This window comes from Homalodisca vitripennis, chromosome 1 (assembly GCF_021130785.1).
Source record: "Homalodisca vitripennis isolate AUS2020 chromosome 1, UT_GWSS_2.1, whole genome shotgun sequence".
NCBI lineage: Eukaryota > Metazoa > Arthropoda > Insecta > Hemiptera > Cicadellidae > Homalodisca > Homalodisca vitripennis.
The window spans coordinates 185,871,023-185,897,269 of NC_060207.1; the positions used below are offsets into that span (position 1 = coordinate 185,871,023).

A 26,247-nucleotide genomic window follows, 5' to 3' on the forward strand; every position below is an offset into this window, starting at 1 on the left:
CATATTTCATATTCGTCTTAATGTGTTTACCACATTTACATAATAATTTAGTAATCAATGGTTGCAATTTGATCGTCAATTATTAGCCTCCAATAGTCAATAATTTAGCCATCAGTGGTGAATAATTGAATAGTCAGTGCTCCATAATTCAGCCACCAGTGGCTAATAAGTTAATCGTCAATTATTTAGTAAGCAATGGTCAATAATTTAGCCATTAGTGGTCAATTATTTAGCCATCAATACTCAAAAATTATCCGTCAATGGTGATTTATCGTCAGTAGTATATTATTTAGCTACCGAAATGATTTACCTATATTTTAATAAATGCCTTAGTCTATGAATACAATCGGCTTTACAGCGCTAGAATACAACAAAAAAATTCGCCTTTAATGACTTAATTCGCACTTAATCATCGTTTTCCTTGTCGTAGCTAAATATTTAACAGTAAGCACATGCTATCAATTAACTTTTAATTAAGAGCAATAATTATATATTCCTGTTGTTGATAGCTAAATTTTTGCCATTATCTCGTAACTCAAAAATAAATCTGAGGTCCAGGAAGATATGAGTTGGTCAGTATTTTATTTTGTAATATTCGATACGGAGAACAAACTATAGAAATAACCTTTAAGGCGACATACGTTCTTGTGAGAATTGTATGGGTGTTTTAAAACGGTTGGAATTATTCTAGTTGCGACCGACAGAAGTATATGTGCTCATATTATGATCTATTCGCCCTCTTCCTCTGTCACGATGATTGTAGCAGGTGCTGTTGATTGTACAAGGTCAAGAGCAAAACTCCAAGTGTAAGATCGACGCTATAAACCCAGTTTGAGTGACTGCTACATGCCTCAACCAAAGTGTGTAGTTCTTGTCATTGTTCTGTAAACTATGCTGTTCAAAGGCATTTGAGGAACATTTCCACAAACTTATTTCTGCCATTAGAAACTGTGGGTGTAATTTAACTTGTAGGTGAGTCTCACAGGCAGGGTTGAGTGAGCTCACACGATACTAATTACGTACTGGCACTACAAAGTCGTAATGGAGAACTCTGCGGATATGTGCCAATTATATTATTTTAATATTGTTAAGTGGCTATCTTTAATGTTAGTATTGTTAATTAATGTAATTAGAAGTACTAGTGTTATGTCTTTGTTTTATAATCCTGGACTAATAATTTCAATACTTGTATCCCTTTATTATTTGTCGATTTCAAAAATGTGCATATAATTATGGAATTTAGTACAAATGGTTTACGAACTATAATTATTTTGTCGGACGTACTTCAATGATTGATGCACATGTTTGTTATTTTCTTATGAATGTTTGTAAACTCGTATAAGACATGTTGATAACATGCGTTGTGTTGGTTATATCCCTTTGCTTACTCGCATATTTTTGGTGAGTGAACGCCTCGTTTTAGAATAAATGGATATGTAAATGCCCTGTAAAGGGTCTTGTAAGTCGACAAGATTGCAAATTCAATTCTTGTAGTTAATTAATCTGTAACAAAATCACGGAGTTGCTCAGTAAAAACAATCGTGTTTGTCTGTCCACCCACCCGTCTGTATATACCGGGGTAAAACACGAATATTCAGTAGAATACGACATCTGTTCAACAAATATCGTGACTTTTTAATTTCCGCAGGTTATGTATATTCGTTTTTGTATTTTTTGTGGATTATGTTGACACACATGTTTCTGACGTATGCCAATAAGTTCGGCAATTTTTAATGTTCAGTTCATTGTTGACAGCTGATTTACATGCAGGTCTAGTGGTTCAACTTCGATTTCTGCCTATTCGAAAAAATGGACCAAAGAATCTGTATCAAATTTTGTGTTAAAAACGAAATTAAGTTCGCGGACGCATTCTGAATGTTGATTGTGCGTTATGGAGAAGCTACCTCGGACCGAAGCAACGTTTATCGGTGGTACAAAACGTTCCTCAGAGGGCCGAGAAGATGTGAACTAGGAACAGCGTGCCGGTTGCCCGAGCACGTCAAGAACAGACGAAAACCTTGATGAAGTGAAGAAAATAATATTGGCCAATCATCGAATCACTGTTAGAGAAGTTTCAGAGGATCTTAACATATTGAATGCCTCGTGCCATTCAATTTTTACCAATGATTTGGTAACTTCGTACCAAAATAGCTCAAATTTCAACCAAAAACAGAAGCGCAATACCATTCCTAGTGAGCTGTCGGACTCTGCCCGCGATGACCAAAATTTTCTTCAGACGGTCATAACAGTGACGAATCATAGGGTTTATGGTTTCGACGTAGAAACCAAAGCTCAATTATCCCGATGGAAGCTTCCGCACGAGCCAAGACCGAAAAAGCGCGCCAAGTTAGGTTGAATGTGAAAGATTAGCTTACAGTTTCCTTTTCGATTTCAGGGGCGTGGTGCATCATGAGTTCTTACCACAGGGTAGAACTGTCAATAAGGTATATTATGTGTAAATTGTGCCCGATTTGCGGGAAGCAATTCGTCAGAAACGCCCGGATTTGTGGAAGAACAAAAATTGGCTTCTTCACCACAATAACGCCCCTGCTCACACATTGTTACTTGTGTATGATGTTATGGCCAAAACAAACAGCTACTGTATACCCCAGATCTGGCCCCCTGTGACTTTCTTGTTCACGAAACTGAAGAGGCCGAATTAAACTGTTTATCATTATAAATTGTATCGTTATAAAATGTATGTTTATCGTTAATGAAGTTTACAAATAATGCAACTTCATCAAATTTATTGATTGAATTAAATAGTCATTATTAATTTTCACAGTTACTCGGGTTTTTCCAAATTTGTTTATTCTGGACTTTCTCGCAGTCATCAATGTTACCCATAAATCAATAAAAAATTTTGAAACTTGCAGTTTTTACATTTTTATCCAAAATAAACCGTGTTCTCTGCCTTGGGCCATGAGAAACCTTTGTACTAAGTAGGCCTATCGAGTGTCAAAGACCTTTCAATCCAGATTTATCGCGCAGAAGGACAGGCACCTGTCGGATCCTTAACAAAAGGAGAGGATCGATACAGTACAATGTGAACAACACTGATAAGAAAAATTCTTTAAAGATTTAAACATGCGCTGACACAGAATCTATCGCTCGATCTATAGATTAGATCTTATTGTTAGGGTTAGTATAACGTTTCCTTGGAAACGTAATTATTCCATGTTTTAGCGTTAATAATATTATATTCAATTTGAACTCGTCGCTTATTTTATTTGTTAAGTTCTTATCAATGATGCAAAACATACTCAACCGACATGTTCAGTTTAGAACTACTTAGAATACGATCTGTGACGCATGGAATTAGTGTTTACCGATCATTTAAAATATATCTTGACTCTTTGAATGCGTGAACACATAATAGCAATAAAGGTAGAAAGGATCTTTATCGAGTTATAAAGTTAGAAAATGACAATGGCGGTTGTATCAGCGCAGTTGTTACAAGTAATGGCTCGCTGTAAGAATCGCATTTGACAGTTATTGTACTCTCAGAAAGGTTGAGCTCAGCAGATGTTGTTTACGTTTCGTCCCTAAGTATCTTTGTTACGACACTGAAGATTCGCAGTGGAAAACTGTTAATCACCGGGGTGTTATGTAACGCAATTATAAGTCTTTACAGCAGGGATTTCAATATTACTGATACAATTAAACAGCAGAGATTTCAATATTACTAGTACAAATTAAACAGTAATGAATTCAATATTACTGATACAATTAAACAGCAGAGATTTCAATATTACTGTTACAATTAAACAGTAATGAATTCAATATTACTGATACAATTAAACAGCAGAGATTTCAATATTACTGTTACAATTATCAGCAGGGAATTCAATATTACTGATACAATTAAACAGCAGAGATTTCAAATTTCCTGTTACAATTATCAGCAGGGTATTCAATATTACTGATACAATTAAACAGCAGAGATTTCAATATTACTGTTACAATTATCAGCAGAGTATTCAATATTACTGATACAGTTAAACAGAAGGAAATTCAATATTAATAGTACAATTAAACAGTAAAGAATTCAATATTACTGATACAATTTTATATTGTTTGTAGAAAGGTCTGCAATCTTTGGTTTATCTACTTGATCTAGAGCCGATCTCAGTATTCTCTATCCGTGGTCATATAAGATATTCGTTGTGTAACCTATTACACTTTTAAGTCGAAAAATTATTGAATAAGTGATTTTAAGACCCTGTGGTTTCTACAGCGGTGTTATGTAGGATGATTATTATTAAAGAACCGACAGACAAGTCTTTCTTAAAATCCTGTGTATATTGTACATGTTTTTCATTATATTTTTACTATTTATAACTTTAAAATAATTTTAAACTACATTATGTAACTTTAATACTTAAGTTTTTGAAACAGCAGGGATGCTACAGGTCAGGGAAATCAGGGAAGTCAGGGAAAAAGTCAGGGAAAAAAAAACAGGACTGGAAATCAGGGAAAAGTCAGGGAATCCGGTCTCAAGTCAGGGAAAAGTCAGGGAATTTCGACGTAGGTCAGGGAAAAATATAAAATCCCTTTACACAAATAAACTTACTGCCGCCGCGATCATTTAATCAGATCATTTAAGGCAATCTTTTTGTACGTTTTAAACTGTGTTCACTTTATTTTTTGCTTTTTTATATTTGCCACCCTGTTAGCCTCAACACCGCTTTTTTTTCCACCCATTAATTGCCAAAAACCCTGGGGATTGCGTCGAAAAAAGTCAGGGAAAAAATGAAAAATTTGGTCGGAAATCAGGGAAAAGTCAGGGAATTTCATTATTGGACTCCTGTAGCAACCCTGAACAGGAATCCAATTCCTGATTTTAGCCAGATTTAAAACATTGCCGCAAAAAATGAAACGGAAAAATGTTTATTACTTTTCCGCATAATATATAATTCTTTAAACCATGACTCTGCATACGGTTTAGCCTATATATATTACATTAATTGGTAGAACTGACCACAATATAGGCATAATACGTTATGTTGTTTTTATGATCTAATTACTTTAAACTTCATGTCTCATCTATTGTATATACATTGTATTAAGAAAACTTAGTTATTATATTTTTCAAAAAAACACTGGTCTTTAACAAATAAACTGATTGATTTAATTTTGTTTACGTAGTGCGGAGTGGTAACACACTGTTTAAACCGATTAGAATCTAGAAATTTATATTTTTTTAATTGTATTGTTGTCGTAAGGGTGTGTTTGTTAAGTGGTACAGTTTGTAGGAATTACCAGAGTTTATACAAACCAAGGTTTTACGGGTTTCAAGCGTGAATGCCCTGTTTATTTTGTTTGGATTCTATGAAAGCTCCCTCCATCTTCCCAGTCTGTTGTGGTTTTTACGTCACCAGCAATTGACAGAGATTTCTTTTTCATTTTCATATTGTTATGTATATTTTTGAAGCCTTGTATTTGTTTCTCTGCGTGTTATATATTTGTTACAACACAATTGGTTTTATTTTTTAATACGATATTTTGAATTTAAAACTTCTTGAAGAACAACTTATTGCTACTTCCAGTAATTTTTCTTCTAGTAAGAAACGAAAGTGGAAAGATTTTTTTTAATTATTTAGTAAAAAATATGAAATGTATGTGTTTTTATGTAAGACTTAATATACGGTTTCCTGAATTTCGTACTTAAAATGTTTGCCATACCTCCTGGAGAGATCAAAAACTTATATATATTCAATAAACGTTCAATCATAAAAATACTTCCTCCGACGGGACTTGAATTCGAACCAGGATCTCTCACTTGCCGGGTGAGTACGCTACCATTACACTACACATATGTTGTGTTTAACTCACCAAACACATATGGGACAGAAAAGGCCAAATACAAAGTAATTGAATCGTAAAAATTTAAATATAATATGCGATACGAGTTTTTAAATTACCATTAGTAAACCATTAATATAAGTTATAAATCATCCCCTTGGTAAAATACCACACTATCAATCCCGACAAACGCCAGAGGCTATAATAAAATACGTCAAACAAATGCAATAAAACCAGATTATAGTTTCCAGGGGTTATAAATGGCTGACTATTAATAATGTGTAACATATCGCCGAATTTTAATTATATTCAATATTTATATGACATTTAATGAGCCAATCTATTCTGATATTGACGTTGGGTTATTTAAATAATAAAGCTAACAAGCAGATTATGTTGTAAATATGACCGAAATTCCGTGTCTAGATGTAATTTATTCACGGATGATGCACAGAGGCCATTTGACCTGTTGACATTTAATTAAAACTTTATATCAAAGAGGATCTAGATCCATGCTATCTCTGCACTCTTGGCTCTTGTTTGAAACACGTTACAATGTCGCATTCCGCTTAGCTTAATTTTGTGTTGCGTAATCTTTTAACAATGTCTTTCCCTTCACCCTTTTATTATACGTCGCGTCGTCAGTCAACAATTTAAACGTACTGTGGAAATAATGGGTGTAATGTTATATAGGAATGGGAACTAGTTCTTGTGCCCATAAAAATACAGTCTTCATGTTGTGAGGATTCGTTTGGAAAGTACTAAACAGATCGGTTTAATATGAATACTCGTCAGGAATTAATTTTACGTCAGGTAATAGTTAGGTCTCTATGGAGAAGAATTTCTTGTTAATATAATTATGTGCTTCTCTAATTAGATGGCAAGGCCAATTAATACTAGTAGGAAGTTAACTAGCATGTTTACTTTCTCTCGCCTTATAGGGAACCTTTTATAAATGTCGTCTTGTTCGGAAACGTCCTTTCTCGGGAGTGTGTTCAGTGTATTGTTGTCTCCTCTACTCGGAACTGACTGAAATAACGTTTCGTGTTGTTACTGGAAATATCATTGGGTGACAAGTGTTGCAGTTTTTTAACGGTTTCCCAAGACACGGTGACAGTTGAGTAACAATGGCCATGTGGACCGTGCCAACCGTGTCACAGGAGAGAGTAACGGTTATTGGTATTCCCTCGGCAGCGTTTCACGCGCCCTCGACACATTATCGGTAGCCAACTTTGATATTTATTACACAACAAAGGGTTTCGAACATGAGCATATTTTTAATCTTCTGCTTATTGCGCGAATACTCTTGGTAGTATAGCAAATGTTCACTGAAACATAAAGTATACAATTTGTATTTTAAATTTAGTAGTAAGGATTGATTCACAAAGATTAGTATCACATGATAACAATAATATAACCAGCAAGTAAGCGAGAGATCCGGGTTCGAGTCCCGGCAGAGCAACTACTTACACTAGTTTTTAAAAGGATTTTCGAAAACCAAAGTACGATCAAAAGTTCCTTACTATTATCGTAGGATAATCAGAGAATTTTTAGAAATAATCAAGAAGAAAAACAACTTCAACAAAGAAAGACAGCGTCAGATTGTCCAAAAACTGGCAGCATATGATGTAGAAGCCATGCTAATCAGTGATTGGTTAAGGTTCAGCCAATCACAATAAAGCTCCGCCCTCGTCAATTACCTAAGGAAGTGCATTACTGGCCCTCCCAGTTTATTTTTAACATTTATTGTCTGAAGGTACCTACCTCTGTATGTGTATAAAAATGTCCAATCTTTCTAGTGATGTATTTTAATTGAACTATTTTAATTTTTTATTGCTCTGTTTGGGGTTTTGTACTAAAAATAAACTCTATATATTGTAAAATATTGTTATATTTACAAACAATAGCTATTATTTAGTGGCATTTGAATGTATTCCATAAAATATGGGCAGTGAAGAATTAGTATCGTGACAAATTTTACACTTAATTCAAAATAACAAAAATAGTAAATAAAATGTGACAAATGAAAAATAACCCATTATTGTTTCAAAATTCAATATACATGTATATGTATTTGTGGCTCGGAGAATCCTAAATCCAACGAGTGATTAGACATCTCGAGTTAGACATTATTACTTATTTACTACACGTTGAATTAACCTCATTAGTTAATTACACGTTTAATATGAAAATAGTTTGAAGATGGAAGTACACAGAAGTTTTTAAATATGTACAGGTTGTACGCTCAGTTATTATTTGTTATTTACTGTTAATCACTTATTTAAGTTTCCATTACAGTATGATTAAACATCTAGTGTAACTTTAGTTTACACTGTATTATATACGAATGTGATTACATTGTTTACATACATTCTTGTTTTACATATATTATTTACAGCACAAACAATAACTTAATAAAACAGAGTATTAATTATAATACATTTAAGAACTTAACGTTGGAGGACTTTGTTATTCTCTAATGAGAAAAAGGTTAAGGTTAAATATTTTGTTCATTTAATTTGCTTTAAATTAAAACAAGTAACCTTTTTAATTAAAATTAATACTCTGTAATCCTCGGCAGGACTTAATCCTGGAGCACTAGATCCTAGAATCTCAGGTGAGAGGACTTGGGGCCGGTTTATTAGCGGGATGAATACAGTAGGCTACTGTTATGTTTTAATAATTCAGATATGGTAGAATAATATATTTGTTTTGTATTGATTGATAGTAAATAATGTTTTCAATAAACACTCTTAAATACTTTTTCAAAAGGGCCATTCTTAATATACTATAAAAAGAAATACTCAAAATAGGTGATTATACAATTATATCTCTATTCTGAAACAATTTTAATGTGCCATAGCTATTGACCTATCCTATACCTAACCATAAATTTATAAGCGATTGTATATAAATGGGCACACGCCACGTTTAGGGTCACAAAGCGGATATGTGCATGTGCGGTGTTGCGGATATGTGCACGAACATCAATTTTATATTAATAAATGGCGTTACTTTACATGTCATAAATTTCCGATCATTTCAACCATGACCAACTAAATCAACTTTTTCCCCCGTAATCCTCTTTCTATTGCCAGCCTTGAAGCATTAATTGTTATGAATGCACTTGCTCTACTTCTGCCAAGAATTTACTGAGCTCGCCTGTCACATGGTAAAGTATTTAAGTAGATTAGCTTCATCGGTAATCATATCCCAGCCGAGTATTAGAAACGAATATTTAAAATAATTTATATCACACAAACAACTTGTACGAGTTATTGACTCTGTGACTACATTTCACTCATTAAATAGTACTAAGGGGAAATTAAATATTTATGCAATGTTTAAATGTCACGATGGGGGTTAATAGATGAGAGTTTGAATATTCTGAGGGGGTTTATCGTAGTCGGTTTGAACAAAATGTCTGAAGAATAAATGGACAAAGAATCATTCAAGAGTGTTTGCACTGGTCTAAATGTTTCCTTTAAAACGTGAACATCTTACATTACATCTGTGTAATAATAATGTTCTCAGAATGTATGTCTACTGTACACAAATCTACTATGTTTAAACTGGTAACATTTTAAGTTAAACAATTTAATTTCTGTGAACATTATTAGCCAGTTATGTATAAACCAAGACGATAGATAAATTCTCATGAAGGAATAAGTGTGATTCACAGTCTCCTAAATATTATACATATAGGCTAAAAAGTAAGGCACATTTCAGAACACTTCTATGGGAAATGTTTTTCTAAGGCAAGGACTTACTTACAGTCATGGACTTTTAAGATATTTTCAAACAAAGTTATTCGAAGTTCTTGGTGTGGATATTTCTATGCAATCAGATTTTAAAGGTCTTGATGAAAGAAAGGAACCACATGATAAATTTGGACGATCGTATACTTTGAATTACTCACTAATTACAAAACCAAGCCCATCATCAACGGAGGTGGTGACTCGCTAGGCTCGCGGCGTTCTGTTTGTATCCACTTCTAAAGATGCGGTGTCCATCGTTAGTTCCTATTCAGCGGCAGCAGTGCTAACCGCTAATTAATTAGTCGGGGTGCGGGGTGAATGTTCCCTGGACACCCCTCGGCACGTGTCACCAGATCTACCGGCTCAAGTCACGTTGCACTGTCACATCACTGGTCGGGTTTTGGATGTAACAGTTGTGGTGGAGTCTGTTGCAATGGGGTTTTAAGATACGTGTTACCTGGAGCGACTTATCGTGAAAACTGCTTCACATGGTTTTGCATGTGGTATTTCTTCCAGGACAAGTCTAATCGTACTCGATGAGAATTTATTACAATGTTTTCAAAGTGTTTGGATCTTTTGTTCGCTCCGAATGGTGGATAGTGTTGATTGTAAGCAGTTGAATTTATATTTCAGCGTCAATAATGACGTTGTTCTGATTGAAGAGGTTGGGAAGTATCCTGGTACCTATATCCTGGAAATATCAAACTGAACTATTTAAAAAATTCACAACTTGTTACTATCCTTCGTTAAATTATGTCTGATGTTTTGTAAGTGTTTTCTACACGAAGTGTGCTTAGCGCCGAAAAGGTTATCAACCATATGGGGCTTCATCATAATTTTTGAAGTTTTCAATGGTACTGGGCTTAAAATAAATATTAAAATTGTTATATGAATTGCTTTTTTCAATTGCACTCCTATAGTTTTAATTAATATACCTTTACATAGAGTAAAACTCATTATGTCTCTACTAAGGATTTCGGTGTACCTTCGTACCATCTTTAAAACATACTCGGAGGATCTTTTACCAAAGTAAGGCTTTCCGATTACTTAGCCAATGGCATCTGACAAATTATAGTTTCTCAGGCTTTACCATTCAATTGCTATGCCTAAAATGTCCCCTATTTATAACTTCATGTTTTCTTAGAAGCAAATCCTAATTTTTATTACGTTCCAGCGATGAGAGTATGTTTCTGCCAGTTCTCATTAAACATTACAGTGGACCAGGATTCGCAATGTTCCCACCATTGTTGGTTGTGTGGACAGACATGGTCTCCCTTGATTATCGGACCTTCACCGCCTCCTTTGCCAGGTCGTGCCGATTCCAAGGCTCATCTTCGCGACCTTGACTGCCGGGGGACACGCACGGCTTCCTCGCTGACCGACCGTCACCCGCCACTTCACTCACGTCCCAATCATGTTTGGTTAAGGCACCGGCAACTTCAGGATGACGGTCTTCTATGGTGTATTGTAAATTTAATTTCAATGTTTTGCGACGAAGAATTGAGGAAGAAAACTTTTGTAGGTGAATCAAATACAGACCTGTACAAAGTACTAGTAGAGTTCTGTATCTATTAACTGATATGTAAATGTCTGTTGACGTGGTCATTGAAACGTATCTCAAATTACTTTCCGATCGATGTTAGGAGAAAGAAATATCGTCCTGTAGAACTGGTCGTAATGCAAACAAAAAATGTCTGTCGTATTAAAATTTCTCTTAAATCAATAATACAAATTATTCCGTGAATATTTTGTTATTATATACCTATATTCTATATATATATATATATATATATATATATATATATATATATATATATACCGGTATATATGTTGTAACAGCTCAACTACTCGTATTAATGATTTACGTAGAGCGTACGAGCTTTGCTGTTATTATAAAACGGGTAAATGTGTCTGAAATTCAATAAAAAGACATAACTATATATTAATAATTTTCTAACTTCATATTAAGCCAGAATTGTTTACATCCAATGCAGTGTCATTTAGCTAAAAACTTGAAAATTGTTATGTTTTTTAGGCTGATAGTTCTCATATTTAGTGCTGATTTATTTATGTAAGAAACTTTGGTGTGGAAGTGGAATTGAAATATAGTCGATGGTTCTAAGGATGACCGAAGAATGGACCCACTTAATTATAAAATAACACTAATCGGGAGTCTAGGTAGGAAACATGTTGTATCTATACACGTATTCTGGATGTAAACTAAAATACTACTTATTAAAAAAAGAGAAAATTTTAAAGTATAAATTTAAATTTATTAGAATCAATTATGTCTTAATTATATGCAAATTTGTTACAATACAATAAGGAGTAAAAATTACATTATGCCTTTAAATTTAAATTTTAGTAATCAAATATAAATAAAATCAATAATGATAAATTAATTTTCAAAGATACAAAATTACTAATTCATATTATTTTAGCCTCCCTCCTCTGTTTAAGAAATTACCATAAAATATCAGTTTGTAATTTAAAAACTAATAAGATATCTCTACTCGAGGAAGTGTTATTGAGATGGCGTCATAGCTGCCACAATGCCAGCTGTATCAGCCAGGTAACGTGGTCAGCCCAAGGTCACATATAATTCTGCCATATGATATGCCGCAATTGTAGTTCCCAGCGAGCCCTAGCCTTGGCTTCTAACAGCTGTTTGTATTTGTTGTATATAATTCCTTCCTCAAATTTAAAACACTATTGTTCAGCACTAGAGAAGGGTTGTATTTTACTAGGGTGAATCTTACTCTTGACTTACTATTTTCTCCTGCACGTAGAGCCAGTAGAAAGAAACAATGAGTAAAAGTACTTGAGTAGGAAAGGAGTACTTGAGTAGGAAAGGAGTACTTCCCACTCGTAATACGCCAGGTGCGGAGTATGTGAAGCCTGTGATTACCTTACTCACCAGAGATATAGCTCTCATTCACTGAGATCTCTTCACTGCGAGACGGCAGTACCGAGTCAAATGATCATGCACGCGGAAAAAGGCAATTACTAGCATCAGTTTTTCTAATACTGGGGTTTCTTTTCGAGATCTAAATCAGGATAAGCAAGAATAATTGCCAAGGCTAAACGAAGTCATTCACACTTGAATTCAAAATCAGTTGCAATTTTCTCTTTGTATTAAAAATTGTGTAATTGTAGAAAAACCTTTGTAGCAAGAAGACAAACATGACAGCTGTAAAACACCATGAAGTGCAGATAATTTACTGTAACAGTGACAGTCAACGAAGAAACTTAAGATGCACACGTTCGTATAACGTAATGTGGGTAAAAATACTTAATTATCCATAAGGAATTTATCAATAAACTTGTTAGGGATTGCAAATGCAATGTTGGATCTTAAGAGCCGAAGTTATTGGCAGCCAACTTGATTTTGCTTCCACAAAAATCAAATTCCAAAACACATTTATACCCTTATTTTTAGTTTATTTATTTTTAGAAGGTATCTAGTTTAAAAGGGAAAAATAATGCAGTTTTTTCTTTTATATTGTTATTGGCTATTCAAAAAATCAAAAACTGTTCCACACTTAATCATTGAAGTATTTAAAAAGTATATTTACTTTATTATAAACTTTTACTCTGTTAATTCGTATTTATCATATATTCTAACTGAGAAATCTCTTATAATTCTGCGACCAACAATATGGGTCGAGGTTTAACAATTTTCTAGTAGGATATAATGCAAGTTCATCTCTTTGCCTGAAAGCTCTGATGGGATAAGTTTTGCAGATCATTGTTTTACGACTTTGAGGGATGTGTCCTTTATACAGACGATTGTCTCCTTATTTCGTCACATTCGCGGCGTGTCTGAATGACAGTGGCAAACACATATATTCGTCTCACGTACTGTCTCAGTTTCAAAGAAGCAGACTCTATGAAGTTCCAAGCAGACCAGTCAGAGTTCCAGTGCACCATTTGTACAGAACAGCTGTGTATCTGCTAAAGGTACCAAGCTGAGGAAATTGTATCCTTCTTCATTCCCTGCACAAATCGAAGATATATAAATTGCCATCTTTCTTGCCCATTACTTTTGCCATTACTTTTCTTACAGCATTTTATTCTCTGCCTTTGTATTTGTGTACTATTGGTGTACCGCCAAGTCATTAGGGTTATATATAATAATCTCTTCACTTTCTCCTTTCTCTTCTACTTTTTCTAATTTTTTTTTCTATCCTGTTTGTTATCTTCAGTTTTATGACTTCGTAGGCTAATGTTTCATTTGCCCACTCACGACGCTTTCGAAAACTGGACGACCTTTCCATCGTGCATCGTGTCTGTCGTCACAGCGACCTCTTCGACAGTTTACACGGGCTGCTTTCTCTGTCATGGTCGTATTTGGGCAACCCTAGCAATCGTGTTCCTCAGCACAGCGCTGGCAAGCAGGCTTCCCCCTGTTGTGTCATGTGTCTCTAGCAGATGTACCGTCACTCCTGTGCTACCAACAGTCCAACCAACCGTAGTGACTGTCTGTTGTCGTCAGAGCGACCTCTTCGACAGTTTACACGGGCTGCTTTCTCTGTCATGGTCATGGTCGTATTTGGGCAACCCTAGCAATCGTGTTCCTCAGCACAGCGCTGGCAAGCAGGCTTCCCCCTGTTGTGTCATGTGTCTCTAGCAGATGTACCGTCACTCCTGTGCTACCAACAGTCCAACCAACCGTAGTGACTGTCTGTTGTCGTCAGAGCGACCTCTTCGACAGTTTACACGGGCTGCTTTCTCTGCCATGGTCGTATTTGGGCAACCCTAGCAATCGTGTTCCTCAGCACAGCGCTGGCAAGCGGGCTTCCCCCTGTTGTGTTACATGTCTCTCTAGCAGATGTACCGTCTCTCCTGTCCTACCAACAGTCCAACCAACCGTAGTGACTGTCTGTTGTCGTCAGATCGACCTCTTCGAGAGATTACACTGGCTGCTTTCTCTGTCATGGTCGTATTTGGGCAACCCTAACAATCGTGTTCCTCAGCACAGCGCTAGTGGCCTGGCTTCCTCCGGCTGTGTTACTTGTCTCTCTGGCAGATGTACCGTCACTCCTGTCCTACCAACAGTCCAACCAACCGTAGTGACTGTCTGTTGTCGTCAGATCGACCTCTTCGACGGATTACACTGGCTGCTTTCTCTGTCATGGTCGTATTTGTGCAAACCCTAGCAATCGTGTTCCTCAGCAAAGCGCGAGCAACAGTCCAACCAACCGTAGTGACTGTCTGTTGTCGTCAGAGCGACCTCTTCGACAGTTTACACGGGCTACTTTCTCTGTCATGGTAGTATTTGTGCAAACCCTAACAATCGTGTGTTCCTCAGCACAGCGCGAGCAACAGTCCAACCAACCGTTAGTGGCTGTCTTATACTGCATGGTCAATTCATACAACCTCTATTCATGAACACAATATTGAAACAATATACATACTTGAGTCATTTGTGTGCCGAAGTTTAACTTCTATGCAATGTAAAAAGATGCATTTAAAACCTTCTATGGTTTAGATACAAATAAGTTATGATTACAATATTGTTATATATATATGGTTCAGAGATAATCTATTTTCTTTACTAATATAACTTTTAAGGAAATGTGTTTGAAATAAAGGAGAATCGTGGAAGAAATTAGAAGTAACTTGGAAGGTATTAAACCCCCCCCTTTTCATGGGGTTTAAACTATAAACATTTCTTTTGTTACATGAAATGTTTTAATTTACCTTTTTAAAACATCATTACGTGAATTTTACAATGATAATTTTTGTTTGAAGTGAAGAAGTGGTCGTATAAATGGATAATTGGCCCATTTCTGCTCGTTTGCGAGACGGGTCGCGGTTTTTGTGTAGTAAGGTACATTGAACTAATTAGTATCGTCATTGAGACTTAACTCAGTCAACATTATTTACATTTGAGATATCATTTTGTGTACTATTTCTAACTGATGTTAAAATTACACGGTTCTTATATTCGCATAAATAAAATATCATCCATTTGTTACTGTCCGTTTATACATACCAATAAAGAAGCATCTTTCATTGGGTATCTCAAAAAACTACATTTAGCAAGTTTTCATATTTCAAATTGATCATGTTTTATTAGCTCCCAATGTAACTTTCTTAACGTCAAAATAAAGTATGTAATTTTGGGAAACTTTAATCAAATATAATACTATTTTACAAAGTATTTTATCAAGTCTGTTCATTAAATATTATTTTTTATCCTCGCCCGTAGCTTTTCCGTAACGGCTGTTTATTTACCAAGGCCAAATGCTGATGGCTCACGAAAAAGTGGCAAGGCTATTTTAAAATTGTGCGTTTATATTTTCAATTCGCTGCTTCCGCTAATGATCATCATGACCATCTCGTCTAATCACTTAATTGTGTGCTTCTACTTTGTGACTGCCTCTCTCTAATGTTTTGTCAACTCTAATGTTGTGCCAATAAGACGGAAATTGCCAGACCAGTTCATATCATTGTGAATTTTCATATGAAATTTTTCATGTTTCTTGGTCTACAGAAAATTAGCTAGTCTGCTCCAAAATCGCCTCACTCGATCTTTAATACAAATATGCCACAGAAGATTAGACAATATTGTTTATAACCTTGAAGATCCACAGAGGTGTATTTTCTATAAATGTGTTTAAGTCACTTTGGTAGCACCGTTCTCCCACAAAAGCTTCTAACCCCACTCAAGTGCGGCTGACACTCGGGCAACGTTCCACTCTGTTTCAGATTTCCTCTTAAGTGTTTTCTTTCAGACTTATTATTATTATTTTAATTCAGTAGCTTTCTTCAAAACTAGATAAGCTTGATTTTATTTTTACAGTTTTAATATAATTCGTTATAATGTCTAAAAATATAGAATATAGCAAAGACCATAGCTAAAAGTTATAAAAATATAATGAAATAAATTTCCCGGTACTAGAATAGTTGTACTATATAATATCTGTGTATGATGATAACAAAAGTAAGAAAATTTGGTTTACCTACTGCAAGAAGCTGTTGGCAAAGTTAAATCAGTAATTATAAGTTCTGATGGGGGTTGAAGCTGAACACAATAACACACGCACTGGCAGTTCGTTTGGAGCTTTACAAACAAGCTGCAAAAGTGTTATTGTGATTTGGCGTAAAATACTTATTTATAGACAAATATATGTCATCTGTTGGTCGTAAGCGAATTGTGTTTAAATACTTGTTAAGGTAAACTTAATTTAACATCCCTACACAACTAAAAAAATTTAAACTTTTATTATACATAAATTATATAAAAAATTCTCTCATATTTTTTTTAGTTTTAATGACAGTGGATAGTTAACCATTCAAATAATTACTGTCATGTAAAATATTTAACAGTAATTATACTACCACAGTATACGGTTCTACTACTTAAATTATAGGCCTACTACGCGTATTTGAAATGTAAATTAGAATTCTTGTTGAAATGGGGTTCAAACCATTGTTATATTAATGGTGAAAATTTAACTTAATACACCTAAGCTGTTTTGAGAGAACATTTATTTTTTGTCATTACAAACTCTATTTTGCATAAACATCTGACAATAAACACGGACGTAACGACGAACTAACACACGCACACGTGCAGACATACCTTTACACTAAAGCTATCTTTTCTGGGTAACCCAAAATGGGAATATTTAGCAATTCTCTAAACTAGATTTCTTCGGTATGACACCACTTGACTCTATACTCTGTACATGTGAGAATATAAATGGAAGGAGAATGGGCAAACTGGGGTGTGAAACACTGAAATGGAGTCCAAGGTTTACACAAGTTGTAATCTGTGAAACGAACGGTAAGCCTCTCACGGTGATAACAAGTCGGATATCTACGACTTTGCTTGCTTCCTTGAGTGCTTCTTCTGAAAACTAAACTCATATTCAATTCTGCACATTTCAGCTTTCATCTCAAGATTTGTTTTAGTACGTCAGTTACAGCGTTCCCCGTCAATTTTCCAGCTTAATAATATCGGTAACTACAATTAATTTCTACGCGTATATTTCCATATTTCGTAAGTTGAAAAAATACGTTTTCGTAAACTCGAATATTTTACTACAGTACATTAAAAATGTTAACCTTGTAATGTAGGCACTTAACTCTGTGTCTGCTTTTTCTTTCAGCATAAATTTAAAGATAGTGAAATAAATAAATAATCGACTAATATAAAACTTATACGCTCTGTAATAAGCTGAATTTATTGTAAATAAAGTAATAAAAAAGCCTTTTTGAACGGAACTGCAGAAAAGGATAAAAGCAAGCCATATTTACGCAAAGGTTAAAGCCTTATTTATTCAGTGATGTCAGTAACAAAAGAATTAGCTTCTAAAACATGTCTCTGTGCTCACTTGTATTTATTTTCTCATTAACAGTTAAACGAAACTCGTTTCATAGCGGAAATCATGTTTATGGTAATTTATTTACCCGAATTAACGTATTATCGTTTTGCACGTTTTAATGATAATAATTTAATTCACGTTAATTGAATTAAACATTAAAATTAATTAAATAAAAGAAACGGTAATTGTGTATATTGAAATTGGAGAAATGTAGCTAACCGAGACATAGTATACAGTACTGGATGTAAGTTCTTATTAGTCGTATAGGTGAGTGCATGTACGGTAATGGCAGTAATGAGGCCGGCCCCAGTATTGTACAATGGTAACAATGTTAACCCGGAGATATGACCCAATCCTACAATGCACTCTGGTGTGATTAGGGCGAACTCGGGTCTCTCCATGTAATAGCGTAACATAAGTATTATTAATTTTGGATTCTTTTTGAGCATTTCTTACTCCATGAATCATACCTTATTAAAAGGTCGTTTCGGGAGTATATGCAATCAAATGGGAACATATACTAAATTTTTGAGATAGTTTATAAAAATAAATGTATCTTGACACAAACCGTATCTTGACACAAACCGTATCTTGACACAAACCTATCTTGACACAAACCGTACCTTGACACAAACCATACGTTGTCACAAACCGTATCTTGACGCAAACCTTACTTTGACAGAAACTTTACCTTGTCACAAACCATTCGTTGTCACAACTGTGCCTTGACACAAACCTTACTTTGACAGAAACTTAACCTTGTCACAAACCATTCGTTGTCACAAACTGTGCCTTGACACAAACCTTACTTTGACAGAAACTGTACCTTGTCACAAACCATACGTTGTCACAAACCGTATCTTGACACATACCATACCTTGACATAAAACTCACCTTGACAAAAACCTTACCTTGACACAAACAGTGTCTTGACATAAACCATACCGTGACACAAACCGTATCTGTACATATAAGTATTTTTAAATATTGAACTGTATTTTTGTATTGGAATTTTACAAAATGTTAATATTAACAAACATAAATTATTTGAGCAACTGTTTAGTCTTATTGACTAGAAAAGAATTTGATACCTTAAACTAAATTCTTGTCTCAGAAGTTGGTTGTTGTTTTAATATGAAGTAGGATAATAGGCGAGGTCAGCGATCTGATCTTGACACTCAGCATCTTCCTTTAAAAAGTTTCGCATTCACTGGTGTGTACAGTGGGCTATCAGAAATGCAACCAATCTGTAACATTCGCCTTTTGGAAGTTTTACAACAACCCAACCACCCTGTAACACTTCCCTTTTGAAAACCTCACAACCACCCTGTAACACTTCCCTTTTGAAAACCTCACAACCACCCTGTAACACTTCCCTTTTGAAAACCTCACAACCACCCTGTAACACTTCCCTTTTGAAAACCTCAAAACCACCCTGTAACACTTCCCTTTTGAAAACTTCACAACCACCCTGTAACACTTCCCTTTTGAAAACCTCACAACCACCCTGTAACACTTCCCTTTTGAAAACCTCACAACCACCCTGTAACACTTCCCATTTGATAACCTCACAACCACCCTGTAACACTTCCCTTTTGAAAACCTCACAACCACCCTGTAACACTTCCCTTTTGAAAACCTCACAACCACCCTGTAACACTTCCCTTTTGAAAACCTCACAACCACCCTGTAGCACTCCAGTTTTGAAAAACCTCACAACCTAATTTCTAACATCTTACATATTCCAAAGAGAAAATTGTGTAAGCAACTGATGGCATTCATTAAACGTAATAGGTAAGATAAATTAAAATAACCTAATAATAAAAACAGAACATCTGATTTAAATTTTCATCACTAGTTGATATTATGTAGAAGACTAGAGAATAAAATTATGTGTAATAATAAATAAATTAAAACTATATAAACCCTTCGTGGATGCATATTTAGACTCAGTTTAAAAGTTGTAAGGAGTAAATCAATTCATATTTACTTATGAGAGACGATATTCTCATTTTGGATTTGAGTTAGTGTAAAAATGGATTGGTTTCACACTCTACTAATGTGTAATGCAATACACGTAAGGGTTGTAATCTTCATGAAACCGTGTGGCCTCGCCTACGGCCACCCTGATAAGACGAAAATAGATTGATAATGGTCATGGATCGGCATAGATTGTCAAATCGTTATTTCCAAATGTCCTGAAAGTAAATAGACAAGGATATTTCGTAATATTACACAGTCCATGTTGCAGAATTTATGAACAATAAATATATTACAGTTATGGCCAATACGTTCTGGGCCATAACTTGAATAGTCAACTCACTTTCATGCCGTAATTCTTGGATTGCACACATTCCCACGGTAGTATCTGTCAATGGTGCATCGTTGAAGTGGCCATTTGCCATTATTGATTGGAAAAATTGAGATTTTCTCCTTGATTTGTCCCGAGGCTGTTAATCCGCGTTACTGGGTGTTCGAAACTACGAGACGAGAAGGGAGAGGTCTGTTGTCCTCAAGTTTGAAGGTTGAGGACGAGTAGAGTCTGTGTGAGCAGCCTCAACAACACAATAGGGCTATTAACAGCCGACACGGTGTAGCCAGACCGCGACATTGGGCGTAACGCCTCGCACATTGTGGTGACAACCGGGGCACCGAGTTACTGGGTGTTCGAAACTACGAGACGAGAAGGGAGAGGTCTGTTGTCCTCAAGTTGAAGGTTGAGGACGAGTGGAGTCTGTGTGAGCAGCCTCAACAACACAATAGGGCTATTAACAGCCGACACGGTGTAGCCAGACCGCGACATTGGGCGTAACGCCTCGCACATTGTGGTGACAACCGGGGCACCGAGTTACTGGGTGTTCGAAACTACGAGACGAGAAGGGAGAGGTCTGTTGTCCTCAAGATGAAGGTTTGAGGACGAGTAGAGTCTGTGTGAGCAGCCTCAACAACACAATAGGGCTATTAACAGCCGACACGGTGTAGCCAGACCGCGACATTGGGCGTAACGCCTCGCACATTGTGGTGACAACCGGGGCACCGAGTTACTGGGTGTTCGAAACTACGAGACGAGAAGGGGAGAGGTCTGTTGTCCCTCAAGTTGAAGGTTGAGGACGAGTGGAGTCTGTGTGAGCAGCCTCAACAACACAATAGGGCTATTAAACAGCCGACACGGTGTAGCCAGACCGCGACATTGGGCGTAACGCCTCGCACATTGTGGTGACAACCGGGGCACCGAGTTACTGGGTGTTCGAAACTACGAGACGAGAAGGGAGAGGTCTGTTGTCCTCAAGTTGAAGGTTGAGGACGAGTGGAGTCTGTGTGAGCAGCCTCAACAACACAATAGGGCTATTAACAGCCGACACGGTGTAGCCAGACCGCGACATTGGGCGTAACGCCTCGCACATTGTGGTGACAACCGGGGCACCGAGTTACTGGGTGTTCGAAACTACGAGACGAGAAGGGAGAGGTCTGTTGTCCTCAAGTTGAAGGTTGAGGACGAGTGGAGTCTGTGTGAGCAGCCTCAACAACACAATAGGGCTATTAACAGCCGACACGGTGTAGCCAGACCGCGACATTGGGCGTAACGCCTCGCACATTGTGGTGACAACCGGGGCACCGAGTTACTGGTGTTCGAAACTACGAGACGAGAAGGGAGAGGTCTGTTGTCCTCAAGTTGAAGGTTGAGGACGAGTGGAGTCTGTGTGAGCAGCTTCAACAACACAATAGGGCTATTAACAGCCGACACGGTGTAGCCAGACCGCGACATTGGGCGTAACGCCTCGCACATTGTGGTGACAACCGGGGCACCGGAGTTACTGGGTGTTCGAAACTACGAGACGAGAAGGGAGAGGTCTGTTGTCCTCAAGTTGAAGGTTGAGGACGAGTGGAGTCTGTGTGAGCAGCCTCAACAACACAATAGGGCTATTAACAGCCGACACGGTGTGTAGCCAGACCGCGACATTGGGCGTAACGCCTCGCACATTGTGGTGACAACCGGGGCACCGAGTTACTGGGTTGTTCGAAACTACGAGACGAGAAGGGAGAGGTCTGTTGTCCTCAAGTTGAAGGTTGAGGACGAGTGGAGTCTGTGTGAGCAGCCTCAACAACACAATAGGGCTATTAACAGCCGACACGGTGTAGCCAGACCGCGACATTGGGCGTAACGCCTCGCACATTGTGGTGACAACCGGGGCACCGAGTTACTGGGTGTTCGAAACTACGAGACGAGAAGGGAGAGGTCTGTTGTCCTCAAGTTGAAGGTTGAGGACGAGTAGAGTCTGTGTGAGCAGCCTCAACAACACAATAGGGCTATTAACAGCCGACACGGTGTAGCCAGAACCGCGACATTGGGCGTAACGCCTCGCACATTGTGGTGACAACCGGGGCACCGAGTTACTGGGTGTTCGAAACTACGAGACGAGAAGGGAGAGGGTCTGTTGTCCTCAAGTTGAAGGTTTGAGGACGAGTGGAGTCTGTGTGAGCAGCCTCAACAACACAATAGGGCTATTAACAGCCGACACGGTGTAGCCAGACCGCGACATTGGGCGTAACGCCTCGCACATTGTGGTGACAACCGGGGCACCGAGTTACTGGGTGTTCGAAACTACGAGACGAGAAGGGAGAGGTCTGTTGTCCTCAAGTTTGAAGGTTGAGGACGAGTGGAGTCTGTGTGAGCAGCCTCAACAACACAATAGGGCTATTAACAGCCGACACGGTGTAGCCAGACCGCGACATTGGGCGTAACGCCTCGCACATTGTGGTGACAACCGGGGCACCGAGTTACTGGGTGTTCGAAACTACGAGACGAGAAGGGAGAGGTCTGTTGTCCTCAAGTTGAAGGTTGAGGACGAGTGGAGTCTGTGTGAGCAGCCTCAACAACACAATAGGGCTATTAACAGCCGACACGGTGTAGCCAGACCGCGACATTGGGCGTAACGCCTCGCACATTGTGGTGACAACCGGGGCACCGAGTTACTGGGTGTTCGAAACTACGAGACGAGAAGGGAAGAGGTCTGTTGTCCTCAAGTTGAAGGTTGAGGACGAGTGGAGTCTGTGTGAGCAGCCTCAACAACACAATAGGGCTATTAACAGCCGACACGGTGTAGCCAGACCGCGACATTGGGCGTAACGCCTCGCACATTGTGGTGAACAACCGGGGCACCGAGTTACTGGGTGTTCGAAACTACGAGACGAGAAGGGAGAGGTCTGTTGTCCTCAAGTTGAAGGTTGAGGACGAGTGGAGTCTGTGTGAGCAGCCTCAACAACACAATAGAGCTATTAACAGCCGACACGGTGTAGCCAGACCGCGACATTGGGCGTAACGCCTCGCACATTGTGGTGACAACCGGGACACCGAGTACTGTTCCGGGAGTCCTAATGGCCTATATCAAGGGTCCAGCCGTTTCGTGTTTTTGGTCGGCTATAAAAAGGTTGATCAGGTAACTCTTTGAAGTAGGAGGTTACCAGCGGAACGGTACTTCTGTCGAAGTAGGCCTTGAGGTTCACATGGAGTCGACGCACGTGTTAACTAGACGCTGTGGATACAATTTGAAATGATTTAGTTGATAGCAAGTATTATTTACTTCTATGTAGCCTGTGGTTTAAAACGAAAAGTCATTGATAAATTTTACGTTTCAATGGTGAATTGTTGTAAAATTAAGTAACAAGATTGAACAGTTTGACTGTACATATTAAATGTGTTAAAAAGGTTCTCTGCCGTTCATATGCTATGATATTTTAACTCAACCTTTCGATTTGAAATATCCAGTAGTACCTGGTCATGATCGAAATGAGACCAAATTGCAGCGATGCCAAAATGGCTGTTTACGTTTTGTGTTTGATCTAACACGTGACAGTCATATAACGCATATTTATATTCCAAATTCTATTCTAAAATTAGCCTATACAGGATTATTAAAGATTCTGAAATTGGTGTATTGTAGTCTTAACCCTGGAGAGCCTATATATCTGGGTGACAAATTCAAATTGATCTCTGAAACAAGCGCAAGAGACACAAGAATGGCCTCATCGATGCTTCTAATTCCTCGCCACCGAACCTCAACTTCCAATATATTATTTGTCGTTACTGCTTGCCGAGCATGGAATTCCCTTCCTAACCATATTAAGTCGGTAGGGAGTCGAAACCGGTTTGCAGCCTGACTGAAAGCTTAATTGCTAGAAACGATGACTATGGGTTAGTTGGGGCAGGTCTTGGAGAACGGATGGGGTGCTAATGAATTTGTGTATGAATGTACTGTTTGGATGTGTGTGTACTTCGAATTCGTATTAAATTCTTGAAGATACCTTTATTATATAATTTTGTTTTATTTTAAATTTAGTAGTTTTATTTCACTTAACAAGTATTATTGTATTAGGGTTAGTTGTAAGACAGGTCCTTATGGCCCTAAATTAACCCTATTGTACAATCGCTCTTCATGATACAAATAAAGTCATTTGATTTGATTTGAAATTAGGGGGGTGATGTTGTGGTCTGTGTATGCTACTTTTCATCAAGAGAGTTAACAGGAAAATACTAAAACCGAGAACTAGGTTGTTTATTGAGTTAAGCTCCAGTGAGCTTCTGCTTAGTGTAGCGTCTGAAATGTTACACTGGTAAAGAATTGTTCTTGGGTTGGTGAGAATTGTTCCCCTGGTCGAGTCAAGAATTGATACTGTCAGATTTCAGACGCTACACTAAACGGAAGCTGAATGAAGCAACTCAATATTCGCATTGAATCAGCCCTTTCCACCATAGCTACGGTATGTGTAGGTGGTGAAGGTCATAACTTTTGAAACGAAACAAGTTTTCACGCGAGGCTCTTGAAAGATCGCGCGATAAACCAATAAGTGGAGAAATGGATCAAAGGAACTCAAGGAAGTACGTAGATAGAGCAGACGTCTACATGTTCCAATGTCGCCCAATCTTTCAATGTGATTGCATGAGCGCCCTACTTCCCTACAATCCAATCGTTCGAACTAATCTTCCGTCCAGACGTTACGATAATTTGTTCGGTTTGGTTTGTGCAAATGTGATTGTGGAGGAAAAGTGATACTTTAAATTATAACAAATTAAGGCCTACTCGAGCCCTTAATATACTAAAGTCGTGAATGAGTACACAATCCTTAAGAAAATAGTTTTAATGTTTCCTGGGGCAATTTCATCCCGGTATCGGAAGATATCAAAACCTCCACTTATGTTTCCTGGGGCATTTCATCCCGGTATCGGAAGGAATAAAAATCTCCACTTACGTTTCCTGGGGCATTTCATCGCGGTATCTGAAGGTAACAAAACCTCCATTTATATTCCTGGAGGCATCATTTCATCCCGGCACCTGAAGGTATCAAAAACCCCCACTTATGTTTCCTGGGGCATTTCATCCCGGTATCGGAAGGAATAAAAATCTCCACTTACGTTTCCTGGGGCATTTCATCGCGGTATCTGAAGGTAACAAAACCTCCATTTATGTTTGTTTCCTGGGGTATTCCATCCTGGTATCTGAAGGTATCAAAAACTCCATTTATGTTTCCTGGACCATTTCATTCTGTTAACTGGAGGTATCAAATCCTCCATGAAGAATTCAAAACTTGTGCAAATGGAAACCTGGCCATTTTGAGATAGAGCGATCAGAATTTTTTTTAACTTCATACCGGGAGTATAGTGTAAAAACTGAGTTCTTCTATTCTATCTATACTATTTATTCCGTTCGTTTCCATCATTCCATATAATTTATTGTGTGAAAAATAAAATCAGATGGTTTAATGCCTTAGTTGCGATTTACGTAGTGTATAAATAAAACGTATATTCATTTTGTGTAATATTTATAGCTTCTCCAGTAAACTCCTTGATCCAATAATTGCTCTTGAAGTAGTAGTAGTTGGAGGTGTCTGATGGAATGATGTGTTGCAGGTAGTCCATGGGGTTCACATAGAGCCAGCACACGTGATGAAGAAGCGAAGTGTGGACCAACCACTCAGGATACTGCTCTACTACGACGAGAGCGTTTACAGGTAAGACTTCAGCACCGGTTCGATCCTGTGTTTATATCTCAATGACAGACACAGTACAGTAGATGGCGCTGTGCCAGACGCGATGTCCTTGCTCTACAAGTACCGCTGCTGATGGCTCGGCGCCTACAGCCTGCAGGTAGCCCACGCTGTGTAGCCTGCTAGTGTCCCGTTGCCCGCGCCAGTGTCACAAGGTCGCAGGTCCAAGGTCACGCTGGCTGGTGACCCGCCCACCCACACGGAACTCATCCTGACTATAAATTAATCGCGCAGCCTCTGGCCTTGACTTTCTCGTGGGACCGAGGTATTTTTAGGACTTTTGAAATTTAGATTGACGACACACA

The 26,247-nt window shown here is 37.7% G+C and overlaps 1 protein-coding gene across 1 annotated transcript in view; it reads left to right on the plus strand.

Annotated features, from left to right (window-relative positions):
• LOC124352889 (leishmanolysin-like peptidase) overlaps positions 1–25,927 on the plus strand; it is a 357,650-nt gene extending 331,723 nt beyond the window's left edge. The window contains exon 2 of the mRNA XM_046802608.1: positions 25,806–25,927. Within this exon, the coding sequence (XP_046658564.1) occupies positions 25,806–25,910 (105 nt within the window). The 3' untranslated portion in view covers positions 25,911–25,927. The remainder of the gene's footprint in view (positions 1–25,805) is intronic.
• Positions 25,928–26,247: the final 320 nt, after the last annotated feature.